The sequence below is a fragment of the Petaurus breviceps genome, unplaced genomic scaffold (assembly GCF_028583685.1).
Source record: "Petaurus breviceps papuanus isolate PSGF00001 unplaced genomic scaffold, PetGlider_PUasm1.0 175, whole genome shotgun sequence".
Taxonomy (NCBI): domain Eukaryota; kingdom Metazoa; phylum Chordata; class Mammalia; order Diprotodontia; family Petauridae; genus Petaurus; species Petaurus breviceps.
The window spans coordinates 44347489-44361458 of NW_027185764.1; the positions used below are offsets into that span (position 1 = coordinate 44347489).

General features: G+C 34.4%; 1 protein-coding gene across 1 annotated transcript in view; it reads left to right on the plus strand.

Annotated features, from left to right (window-relative positions):
* ADGRV1 (adhesion G protein-coupled receptor V1) overlaps positions 1–13970 on the plus strand; it is a 718949-nt gene that overhangs the window by 170834 nt on the left and 534145 nt on the right. The window contains exons 53-58 of the mRNA XM_069085086.1: positions 1753–2008; positions 4164–4366; positions 7148–7324; positions 8102–8284; positions 10494–10673; positions 11997–12161. Of these exons, the coding sequence (XP_068941187.1) occupies positions 1753–2008; positions 4164–4366; positions 7148–7324; positions 8102–8284; positions 10494–10673; positions 11997–12161 (1164 nt within the window). The remainder of the gene's footprint in view (positions 1–1752; positions 2009–4163; positions 4367–7147; positions 7325–8101; positions 8285–10493; positions 10674–11996; positions 12162–13970) is intronic.

A 13970-nucleotide genomic window follows, 5' to 3' on the forward strand; every position in this document is an offset into this window, starting at 1 on the left:
CCCTAAATTTAGGAGGTGAAGAGACAGAGATACCAAATACCTTTCCCAAGACTACATAGCAAGATATTGGGAGAACTGGGTTTCAAATCCATATTTCGAGACTCTTTCTACTTTGCCATGCTGACACCATCACAAGCATCCCATGAAAGACCTCAGGTTATCATTCATTCTGAATCACTGTGGCTTAGCAGGGGAACAGTTTGAGGTCAGGACTGCCAGTATTCAAATGGAGATCCTCGATTCAGAATTAGAAAGGACCTTAGGGGCTATTTAGTTTAACCCCATCATTTTACAAATGAGGAAATTGAAACCCAGAGAGGCTAAGTGACTTGCCTATATAAAGCAAGGAAATAATCAGAAGATAGAATAATCAAGTCACCATTCTGAGGATGGATTAAAAAAAGCTAAATTTTTTTTAGTAAGGAGTAAGGAATAACAATAATAGTAACTGTCACTATTATTATTAATGGATAAAATTAATATAGCTCAATCTGTGCAAAGCACTATGTTAAGCACTTTATAAATATTATCTCATTGGATCCGCACAACAACCCTAGGTGCAATTATGATTCTCATTTTATGGTTGAGGAAACCAAGGCAAAGAGAAGCTGAGTGAAGGGAAAACAAAGAGGAAGCCAAGGCAAGCAAGGAGTAGGGGTATTAAAATCAGCGGTGGGAGTGCCACAGTTCATACTCAAAGTCTGAATAAAGTAGGGCTAGAAATTTAAAACATTTGCAGAGAGAATAACTCTGTGTGTGTGTCTGTGTCTGTCTGTCCTGTAGATATCAACCTATGTGTCCTACCTTCCTGCTCACTTTCTGGGTCCTGATAAAGAGGGCTACTTTGAAAAGCTTTCTGACTTCTAGGGCAGTTCCATTTCAGTGATCCTTATAACAAGGACTCCAGTGTAATTAGCAAGGACTATAATATATTCAAATCTCTGTTGATAAGCCATATTAATGTTCTGTTGTGATACAGCATTCACAGTGTGCAAAACACGGGGAACAGTATAATATGTTAATGCTTTTTTAAAACTATGTGAACTTGATTTTACTTATTTTTATTTTAATTCCATAATATTGTTAGTTCCTGAAAAAGTATTCTAGATATAGACTATACATTGTTTTCCATTTTGTTATTAAAACTCTCTCTTGGCTCAGTCACTAAATGCATATTGAGTTTTGGATTATCCAGCAAGCTGATTCTCTTCCTTATCCTTCTTGCTAATTTCATTGCTAAATAACACATCCAATGGGAGCATGCACAGGGGAAATAAAGGGAAATGAGTAACAATTCTCACAAAAGGTTTTTGGGGAAAAGGTTGAAGCTATTAGGCTGCAATGACATTTTTAGATTATTTGTGGGTGTTATTTATTTATGATTTCCCTGTCCTGCATTACCATTAACAAATAAGTCTGTAATTTGGGACCTGTATTCCCAGGAAGAGTATTTACTTTAATAAAAGACATAAAGCAGCATATGGCATTTCGACTTGGTATAGTTTCCTAGCTTGTGTTAGAAATGGATTCCTGTTCCTAACCAGGTTTTCCTCTAACTTTCAGTAAAAGAGAATCCAAATTGTTTCTGAAATTACATTTTGCCTCATTGCATGCATAGTTACTGTGATATGTAGCCAGTGAGAGATTTCAATAAAGCATACTTGGTGTTCCTTTTGAATGGTATGAATAATATCTCAGTAGGATCAATTGGTGATAACAATATCAATGACATACTTTTCTCTAAATTTTTAGATTTCATTTTCTGAAGGCCAGGCACTGTTGACCATCACCCTGTCAGTTCTTGCTGATGACATCCCAGAATTATCTGAGATTATTGTTATAACATTAATCCATGTCATCACAGAAGGGATTCAAGACCCTATAAGAGGAGCTACCATTGATCCCAGAAGAAACAAGGCTGTAATAACTACTCTCCCAAATGACTGTCCATATGGTGTGGTTGGCTGGCATGCTGATTCTCTCTTTGTTACAGTATTAGAGCCTGAAGGTAAATTTTATAAACGTGGCAGTATTTTAAATAAGAAGCATTTTTGTGGTAATTTAATTCAGCACACTTTATGTAATATAATTCCTGTTCCCATTTTATGTGTTTTTTTTCTGTTTGGTACTCTATATGAGTTTAATATTACTTTCATTAGTCAAAGTATTTCAATGTCCACTTAATCCACTGGTCATGTTAGTAGTACTGCTCATATAAGTTGACTGCAGAGAGAAATGGTAAATGTTCTAGTTGACATAGTTTTTTTTTTTTAATTAGTCTTTGACAGAAACGATTTGAATTCTTAATCTGGTCCTCTCCTTTCTCTGCCCACCCCTCCCCCACTTTGAGAGTTTTTTTTCCCCCAATGATAATCTTCAGGCCATAGTCATCATAGTTTTTGAAATGGTTATAGTATCCATCTCTAATATAGTTCCGATCAGATTCATAGCATCAATATTCCAAAATTCCAAAAATTATTTACCTTTCTCTTTCAGTCAAGGTTGGGTCAACCCATCTTTTCTTTGTATTTGGAACTGACTCATTCATGGTGGTTTTGCTGATATACAGTGAGGATAAATAGGTTAGTGTGGGTAAAAAGACTGAATCATTTGGATAACTGCTACACAAAATTTATTTAACACAATGACATGCTGTTTATTGTTTCCAAAGTCTTTCTGATAAGATAAAAACCTCAGTTTCTAGGAGAACTTACAGTTTAATGTGTAATGGAAAATTATATGTGTGCCCCCCCCCCCAGGCCTGTATTTATATGCTTATTTATCTAAGTGAACAGAATCAATGAGCAGTAGTTTTGGTAGGATATAGAGTAATATGATATTCACTGGCCAGTTTCAGTCATTATGTTCATAGGTTATACTCAACTAGAAGTCACATACCAGATAGGATTGTGACTTATCTGAACTCTAAATTTCCCCCAAGGCTTACAATACTTTTCACATATTACATGCTTTTAATAATTTAAAATTTTTATTGAGACATTGCATTTAATTTAACCATTTAATTTACCTAGATTTTTTTTAAATTTTGGTAGAATCTTGTAAGCACTTGTAATTGGTACTTGAATTATTCTTGGGATGAGAAGCCTGACTTATTTTCTGTACCTCCCATGGTGTCTTACACATAGTACATAGCAAATGTATGCTGAATTGATTTGACTAAGCACTTTCCTAAGATATTCTTCAATTTAATTTGATATTTATATTAACATTTGTAAAGTAAAAAATATATACAAAGGATCAGCTGATTAGATAAAACTATAGGAAAATGCCTTATAGAGGAACACAACTTTGGAGGGTAGGGCTTGGGTTGGTGAAAAGAGACACAGAAGTAGGGTAGAACACGTAGACTAATGCCATCTTTGACAGTTCCTGAGTGACACTTTCAGAGAAATCAGGTAATACTTATTAGGAATTGTTAACATTAGGTAATCAGTCAGGTAATCTTTCCTAGTTTTTTTAGACCAATGATTCCCAAAGGATGTTTATTAAATTCCCACTGGGTGTGATATAAGGAGTTTAATGTATGTGCAAGTATGCACATGTATGTGCAAGTCTTGCAACTCTCCATTAGCATGCCTCAGTTCTGCATAAAGAATAATACTGTGCAAGGGATAATTTTGAGAGCCACTGTCTTAGACTTTGGTACTATCTTCATCTTCTGATTATGTTGGTCTTGGTTATTAAGAGCAAATTTGTATTATTATAGTAGATGTTAAGATCCTAGATGTCAAGGTTTGTTTTCTGTTTTGTCTTCATATCTCATTATAATATGGGGATAAAAAAGAGCACCTGCAGAGTTGTTGTAAGGATCAAATGAAATGTGTTTGTGAAGGGCTTAGTGAAGTGCCAGGCAAATAGTAGGCACTATATAAATGCTTATTCTCTTCTCCTTCCTTCCCTCCATTACCTAATAACACTTTGCATATAGCATGTCCTTAATAAATCTTCACTGAACATTGAAGGAAAGAATCTTGATGAGAAAGTGATTATTCTTTCTCCCACTTCTGGCTGTCTGTTACCCAAAAAATTGTTTTGGAAAGCTTGGGTCTGAGTGTTTGTAAATACCAAAATCACGTGGCATAATGTTGATGTAAAAAAGAAAAACTGACTTAGTTTGAATGTTATTTCTTGTTATTTGACAGAGAATGCCACAGTTGTTCATTTAAAAATTATTCGAGACCAAGGATTACTTGGTAACATTGCTGTTCACTTGGTAGCTGAACCCAATTTGTCACTTCATCCTGATAATCAAGCTACTGAGAATGAGGATTATATACTGCAAGAAAAAATTATGATCATGCAAGAAAATGAAGAGATTGCTTATGCTAATGTTACAATTCTGCCGGTGAGTTATTGGGGTATCAAGCTTTAGATATCAGGATGCACATAATATAGCATGATGTAATGAAATGGGGTGGTAAGAGGCCTCAAGGTGAGTCTTGGTTCTTACACTTAGTAGCTGAGTGACCGACCCCAAGTGACTCCATCTCTGATCCTCAATTTTCTCATCTATAAAGGTGAGGGAATAATACTTGCATTACTGACCTCACAGAATTGTTGTCATGAAAATGATTTGAATGCTTTAAACTGCTATATGGAAGCAGTTTTTATTCTTGCCATTGGGGCAGTATGGCATAGTAGATAGAGCACTGGATTTGGATTCAGGAAAACCTGAATTTGAATCCCATCTTAGACACTCAATAGTTAGATGAGAAGGGAAGGATAAAACATTTATTCAACACCAACTATGTACTGGACACTTTTCTAAGTGCTTTAACAACATAATAATCATTTTGGATTTTGTCTGTGATTTCATCAGTATATAGGGAACTCTAAATGATGAAAGCCACCCTTCTGGTGTAAAACCCCAACAATAGCTTTTTTTTTTTTCTGTAGCACTTTAAAGTTTATAAAGTTTCTTGCATATGCTATGTCATTTCAGCCTCACAACAGTCCTGAGAGGTAGGTGCTATTAATATCACCATTCTGCAGAGAAGAAAAAGAGGCTTAGTGAGGTTAAATGGATTAGTAAGCAGAACAACTGGCAGGTACAGTGGATAGAAATAGTGGGCCTGCTATCATCCCCATCTTACAGTTGAGGATACTTAGGCAGACAGAGGCCAAGGGACTTGATCAGTATCACATAGCTAGGAAGTATCTGAGGCCATGTCTGAGCTACAGGCCCACTGTTTCTATCCACTGTACCACCCAGCTTATTATTATTGTTGTTGTTGTTACTATGGAAAGGTATCCAATTTTCTTTTTTTTTTAACGCCTAAAGGCAAAGTTATTTTTATTGTATATATAAAATTTCTGGTTTTGGCACTATGTAATTGGATCTTTGCTGTTTGCCTTGTGACTATTACAAACATTTCATATATCTGCATTTACTTTAGGTTATCTTTTTTACCCCATGTTGTACTGTGACTTTTAGATAGGTCTATGACTGAATTGAACCAGTTATCATAGTAACTGATTCATTACTTAAATCTAATGACTAGAATTGGTTGGTTATTTTGGCCTTTAGGTTGGAAGGGATTTGCTCAGTACTCAGTCATCAATCTGTAAACACCTTAGCTAGGGATGGAGACTGGATTGATGAGTCATCTGGGATGAAGAGACTGTATCAGTACTGATTAGAGCCTTCTCTAAGATATATAGTCTTAGAGGGAGCCCTAGAGCACCAGTCGGTCAGGGTTCACAAAGTCAGAGGTAGGACTTGAACCCAGTTCTTCCTTGACTCAAAGCCCAGATGTCCACCTGTGCATGGTTACTTCTTTAAACGAATAAGACTCATGCTGTAAAGAAAAAAACAAAGTGGTCAGAATCAAAAAGGTATTTGTTTAAAGAATGTATTTTTTTATTTGACCCTAGCAATGACCCTGTAAAGTGGAGTCTTACAGATATATTTTTTAACATTTTAAATTCCAAATTTAACGAACACAAAAAGTTGAACATTTCTATATACAAATTAGAACAGAGAGACATATATGAAGCTGTTAATCTTTTATGTACAGATTACTTTTTTAAAAGTAGGTAATAAATTCAACATGTTACTTTCAAAGCTGTCCTGCTTTTCTTTTTCTTTTGGAACTTCCTTCTGTGAATTTAAAAATGTTATAATGATTTTTTTCATTTTTTACATGATTATCATTAGTTCTCCCTCTCTCCCACACTTTTCTTATTATTAGAAAAAGAAAAAAATCATAAATATGCAGAGTAAAGTAAAAAGAAAAAGAAAATTCTGCACATTGACCAAATTTGATAATATATTGTCATTCTTCACCATGAGTCTGTCCTCTCTCTGTGAGGAATTAGGTGACATACTTGATCATCAGTCATCTAGAGTCATGGTTGGTCATATTATATTCATCAGAATTCATAAGTCTTTTGAAGTTACTTTTCTTTGCAATTATTGTTGTTATATAAATTATTCTTTTGGTTCTACTCATTTCATACAGGTTTTCTTAGGCTCTACTTAATTATCCCTTTTGTCATTTCTTATTGCATAATAATATTTCATTACATTCAGACACCAAAATTTGCTCAGCCATTTACCAATTAATGGAACCCTTCTTTTTCTTTCTAGTTCTTTGATCCAAAAAAAGTTGCTAGAAATATTTTTGTATGTATTTTTCTTTAATTTCTGGGTTGATGGATAAACATAGTTTTAATTGCTGGAATGCAGTTCAAATTGCATAAGCTGTTTAAAATTTTTTTGAGAAATTTGTATAAGAATAGTATAAATGTTATATTATGTTAGTTTATGTTACATTATGTTTGTTGTGAGATTTCCAAACTACTTTTGGACATACTCTGTCATGGCTATTTTGAAATGGCACCAACTCAATTGATGATCCAATAAGATGAGATATTGAGACATGGGTAAGCCCAGTAGGGAGACATTTTGGGAAAAAAGTTAGTCTTTTTAGATGGTGGGATTTTGGCCTATGAAAATGATTTAGAAATCTTGACATCCATGATTCTATCACCTTACCAGACCATTAAAGAACCACATCTGTATACAAAGTTGTCCAGTCATCCTTTCATGATCCTTTTCAGGTTTTCAAAATGAATATATTTTAAGAACAAATAAATGAAAACCAGAACTTTTTCTTTTATTCAGGATGATGTTCCAGAGTTAGAGGAAGGGTTTATCATCAATATTACTGATGTCCACCTAGTGAACTCAGATTTCACCGGAGGGGAGCCGATTATAAAGAGACCTGGGGTAGAAATAGCTGAGATAATGATTGCGGAAAATGATGATTCAAGAGGAGTGTTTCAGTTCAGCATTGACAGGGTAAGAAAGACTTTAAAATATTTAAGATGATAGGAGAATTCTCCTGGTGAATATTGTTTGTTGAAATTTTCCTATTTGCAAAATATTTATAATACTTGGTATAGAGGAAAACACACTGAAATCAGGAGACCTAGGTTCAATTCCCAATTGTTCCACTTAGCTAGATGTATGACCTTGGACACATCACTTCAACTCTGTCATTTAATGTTCATACCTGTAAGTTGAAGAAATTGAATTAGTTAATGTTTAAAATGTGTTATAACTTAAAAATTCAGAATTCATGGAAAATGATCAAACTTGACTTATCAGTTGCTTAAATTCTTAAGTTCAAGACAAGTAAACTTGGCGATCTCTTTCAGTCTTTTATATAGGTAGTATTTTAAAAGTCTGGAGCCATGAAGATATTTTATGTTGATTAATAACAAAATCTTAATGTGACTATTAAATTATAATTGAATAATTTAAGACATTTCAAATAATAAATAAAGAGGACAGGCAAGATACAAAAAAAGTTCACTTTGAGAGGACTGAATATTTTGTTCTTTAAAAATTAACAGTAAAGGGGGGCTAGGTGGCACAGTGAATAGAGCACTGGCCCTGGAATCAGGAGGACCTGAGTTCAAATCCGGCCTCAGACACTTAACACAAAAACTAGCTGTGTGACCTTGGGCAAGTCACTTAACCCCAACTGCCTTCCAAAGAGCAAAAAAGATAAAAGAAAAATACAAAAAAAAATTTAACCGTCAGCTGGCTCTTCAACTTCTTCTTCATTTCTAGGATATGAATGGAGTTGTTATTGTCCATGAAGTACCACCACCATTGAATGTGCTTAAACTGACAGTTGTTCGATTGGCTGGAAGCTTTGGACTCATAAATGTTTATTGGAAAGCAATACCTGACAGTGCTAGCCTAGAAGACTTTACACCATCATATGGGATCCTCACATTTGAAGATGGACAAGTATGAAAATATAAGCATATAATGGGTATCTGAGACCACTGTTGTTAAATTCTATCCATGACAGCAACATGTGTCACTTTAAGTAACCTCTAACAAATCTCCCTATGTCATATTGTACCAAGCACAAGGATATAATCAACCAGTCAGTCAAGAAGCATTTATTAACAACCTCTGTATTCCAGGCACTGGACTAGGCATTGAGAATACAGAGATGAAATTGCAGCAGTTCCTGCCCTTATGTTCCTTGACTATCTAAATTTGAACAAATAATTTTTTAAAATTAAGGATATTTTCTAAGAATTATGGCCTTTAAAATCTGGATATTTTAGAGTATGTAAAACCTGAAGATATTTACTAAGTTCTTACATTTAATGAAAAAATTGGCAACTATAAAAACATGTAGGCAGTTGATAGTATTTTCAATTATTTGCAATACCAAGATTACTCAAATCTAGTCTTCTACTCTGGGAGTTGTACAAATACATTTATATAATATGCTTTGATTTGTTGTATTAGGCAGACATTCGTTTCTTCCAAAAGTGAGAAGACTGATAGGCATTTGCCCAAGCAATCAAAATGCCTTCTTATTTGTGGATGTCTATAGTGCATAAATTTTTCAGTTACTAGTATTTTGAAAAATAAAACTTTATAGAAAAGGATGTAGATTCTCTTTGTTAGGCTAATGCTATGCTGTTCTCTTAAAACGACAAATCTCAGGTGAAGTTGCAATGTTAATCAGGCCTATCAATACCTTTAGTATGTAAGCTTTAGGTTCTGCTAGAAAGAAATATGGTAATATATTTAAAATCAATGATTTATTCCATTCTGTGTTCATTTTTAAACCTAACACCATACACAGAAGATGTTCTTTGTCCACTGTGAAAAGCTTTTCAATAATTTGAGTTAAAAATGGTTTAGTGAGGTTTTTTTTCCCACTGTTTAAACTTTCTTGGGTTTATGACCCTCTGACAGAGTTTGAGTTTTGGAATGTCGAACATTTAAATTTCTGAAGTTTGCCTATTATCGAATAAAATAATGTAAATAGGTTTAAGAAAGAAAACTTAGCTCCTTTTTAAACATGTATGCTAAATTAAGTGTCAAAACTTCCCTCAAGGATATAAGAAATGTTTCTAATTGAGGACACATTTTTATGACATTCAGGACATTTTTATGACAAGTATTGAAATCCCAAGTTGGATCAAGTGTTATTTGTTTATATGTTGCACAATATTTAGCACAGATACAGATAGGAGAGATTTTCAACTGTTTTTAAAATTCATGGTTTTAGAACATAAATTTAGTTTTCTATTTCAGGAAGGACGATAATTATTATACTGGCCACATATTCCATTGCTTTATTTTACTGAATCTTGAATGTTAATGCCCAACACCTAAAATTTAAGCATATACTATTTTTATAAATGACATTTAGCATTGAGAAACATTTGATATAGCTTTTCAAACTGATAATCTGAATACACAGCTTAATCCTCATTATTGCCTTTGAGATAAAATTTGACTTTAGCTAAGTCGTTCTCCAGGTTTTATAACATCTGTTCCAGGGGCTATTTGATTAAAAATAGGTCAGGATTTTTCTCTAGAGTTCTTTAACCAAAAAGCTCAGTTAGCAAACATATGAAGCCAAATTATTTGTTTGGATTTTTATTCAAAAGTTGGCTCTTGCCTTGCTTTGATACTGAAAAATGGCCTTTTTGTCATTTCAATAAGTATTTCCCTTGGTTGTGGTTCAAGGTACCGTCATAGTGTCATAATGACTTTTAGGTAAACTGTTTTCCACTGTGGGTAGCAAGGTATTCAGAGGTTGGTTTAGATCAGAATTTATAGAGTGCTAGAGCTGGTGAAGGGATTTCAGAGATTATTTTTCCCCTTTATTATAGAGGTCACCACATAAATCAGTAGAGTTGAGAATAGCAACAATTTTCTGACTTGGGAAGGTTCCACGAACAAGCCATTTTGTTTCTCATATTGATACAAATACTCTGCCAAAAGAGCTTTTATTTATCTCCGAGAAAATCTGCTACTTCCTTTTAAAAGCTATAAGTACATCATAGCTAAAGAATGAAAGCCAGTGTGATTCAGTCTCAGAGTTCAGCTGAAATTCATAGAAGGTTGTTCTTACTGGTGTGTGTGTGTGTGTGTGTGTATGTGTGTGTATGTATGTATGTCTGTGTGTGTGTTCTTTTCCCAGGTGACGGCAGTACTGGAAATTGCCATAATTGATGATACTGAAGTTGAATCTTTGGAAACTTTCAAAATTTCCTTAATCAGCTTGACTGGAGGTGCTAGGCTTGGTGCTGATACTGAAGTGACCATCGTTATTCCACCAAATGACTCTCCATTGGGAGTATTTGGATTTGAAGAAAGGACTGTAAGTCTGATATAAATAGGAGTGTTCTTTCCCCATGGCCTTTTTCCAAACTTAATTCTTATTAAATGTATTAACACTTTGTTGCCTTATTCCTACAAACTTTGTTTTTCCTTTTAATTACTCAGCTTGGCATCCTTTTAGTTATCTTTTCATTTATTTTCATTAAAATTTAAAGGACCTGAAGCCTTAAAAAAGGAATAGAGCATCATTCTTGTCTATGTTCTATGTTGATTGGAAAAAGACTCTATTTTTGGAATTTGCCATTGACTTTTGAGATTGGACCAAAAGTCATCATTCAAAACTTGAATCACAGGGAACCCTGTACTAGTTGTAATACTTCTGTCTTCATCACATCTCTAGTCTTAGCTTTTATAATATAAAATTTCCCAATGCAGAGTAGAATTCAGAACTTGGAATAAGGATGACCTGAATTTGAATCCTGCCCTAGACACTTACTGACTATGTGTCTGTGGGCAAATCTTTTACCCTCTCTGGGTTTCAGTTTCCTCATCTATAAAATGGGAATAATAATAGCAAGTACCTTGTACCTCATGGAGTAGTTGTGAGCATCAAATGAATTTAATATGTAAAGTGCTTTGCAGATCTTAAAGCAGTATGTAAATGCTAGTTCATTATTTTAAAATAAGCTGCATACATTTACATGCTTATAATCTTGAATAGTAATTGTTATATACTTATTTGACAACTGCTGTTACAATCTATGATATTTATTTCTGAATGGGGTAACATATCTTTTGGTCACAGCCTCAAAATCCCCAAAGTTTGATTATTTTACTAAAAAATCAGCTTAGAGATACTGTCTCTTGAATTTGTCTCTAGCTTCCTTTTCTTTGTGTCCAATGTACTGCTAAATTCTTTTTTTGTTGTTCTGAGTTTTCTGTAAAATAGCAATAACAGAGAGGGTGTCTTTCAAACCTGCCTTGTAGCTACACCAAATAGTGGGCAGGAATATTTATTGCTGTCAGTAGGATGGGAGAGAATTTGTACATTTCAGACTGTAATTGAGAAAGTTTTTCTTGATAAACATCTAAGTGGTGTTGTTGCCTAATTAAGGATTAAATTAATTTGAAGAATGGTAGTTAAAACTGGGAGATTAATTTCAGAAATCTCAATGAAAACTTTGGAAATTAGGATCTTCTAAAATCCCTGGGCATTGGGGTGAGGAGCAATTATGATCCAGAATACTTCCATCTTATGAAATAACTATCTTCTAAATTTGAAGATGAATATTCTTATGTTCCTTTCCCCTTCTCTTCTTTTTTTTCCTCCACCATCTAATTTTGTGTAATAACTCCTTTCCAGATAAGAGTTCCTGAAGCTCTGTCAGCTGATGATCCTTCCTCATACCTAACACTGACAGTGACCCGGACCCAAGGAGGAAAAGGAGCAGTACAACTTTTGTGGGTTCTGGAGGAAGCAGCTGGAGATGATTTAAGTCCTTTGAATGGTACACTTCATTTTGAAGAGGTATAGTAAGGAACAGTTCTGTGTGTGTGTGTGTGTGTGTATGTGTGTCTGTGTCTGTGTGTGTTCTTTCCAGATTTAGATTGGTTTCACTTTCTAAGGCAGTAATATAATTTAGTGTGATCATTACATCAGCTAGCCATAGTATAACTAGAATTCTGTTTAACACTTATTTTTTATTTGAGGAAAATATATTAATAGGAAAGATGGGAGAAAAGGGGAATAAACAATTTTCAAATACATAGTGTTCAGTAAATTAGTAAATTTGTCAAATTCAAAAGTATACTGAAAAGCATATATTGATATTGGCATATTCTCTGTAGGAAGAGTACATGTATTAGTTGGTACATTCATTCATCCACTTCGTGGTTTGTATGATTAGTTGCTTGAGGCTGCAAAAGTATTTCCTAGTACAGCACTTCTTAAACTGTAGTTCTCGATCCCTTATGGAGTCACAAAAAATTGACAACAGTAAAAGGTTTCTGAATGTGCAGTGACCAAAAATTAATTAAAAATTGGGGTGGCTAGGTGGCTCAGTGAATAGAACACCAGCCCCATAGTCAGGAGGACCTGAGTTCAAATCCGGCCTCAGACACTTAACACTCACTAGCCGTGTGACCTTGGGTAAATCACTTAACCCCAATTGCCCTGCCTTCCCCTCTCCAAAAAGAAAAAAAAAATTAAAAATCAAATGTGTAATGAATCCTAGTTGTTTCTGGAATCACTTGCCCATGTTGCATCCTGAAACTTCACTTCATTCAGCCTTGGTTCTGAACACAAAGTATGCGCAGTTTGCACTGTGCGTGCCCTTAGACCGCAGAATGCCAATGCTGCCAAAACTGAAAAAGGGTCGTGAGTGGAAGAAGTTTAAGAAGCCCCATTCTAGAAGATATACATTTGGAACAGCTATACTTGGTAGAAGCAGTTTAAAAACTCGTGAAAAGAAACTTAGGAAGGTTCAGAAATTTGAACCTGATGAGAATAGGAAAGGAAAGGCAGTGATGGGACCAAATGAGTCAAGTGGAGTATTTAGAAAAATAACATAATTAATTAACCTTGAATTAAAATACAAATAGTTTGGTTTTGAAGTTGGAAACATGAGAAGGCAAGAGTTTTGACCTAAGAAGTGATTTTTGCAGCCAAATAACCAGGTATGGTAGAAGTACCTTGAACATCTTAGAACATTCAATTTTGTCTTGTAGCTTTCAGGGCCAAGATTTATTGAAAACCTGGCACAGTTTTGTTAAATGTAGGGTAGAGGTTATGTGCTCAATATATCATACTATCCTAAAACAATAAAGTTGTGGAGTTGGAAGGTACTCAAAGGCTATCTAGTCCAGCCTCCACCCATGGTATACACTCTGTCTTATATAGCTTATGTAGTACGAGTTGTATCATTTGTATTGAATGGGGTTTGTGTTAGTGTTATTCTTTTTGAGATCATAATGTCATGTTAGAGGAGCATATGACTGGCATGTTATACAGAAACTTCCTTAGAAGGACTCTGTTCAGTAGTTTTCCAGCAGTGGAGAGCAAAATAATGTAATAGCTAGCTTTCTAAGTTATATTTTTGGGAATGATTGTCACATTGTTATCTTTGGAATATCTCTGTATTGTCCTGGTATACTTTGTACAGAACAATACCCTTTGAAGGATTCAGAATATCCCTCTCACCTTTACTGACCATTTTGACAATCAACATTCTTCCATTCAGGAAGTCAGCACCATGACCAAAAACATTAATGACAATCGTCCTTGTACTCGATGACAAACACATTAAAATTTCTTATTCAATATTTCTCATCAATGATA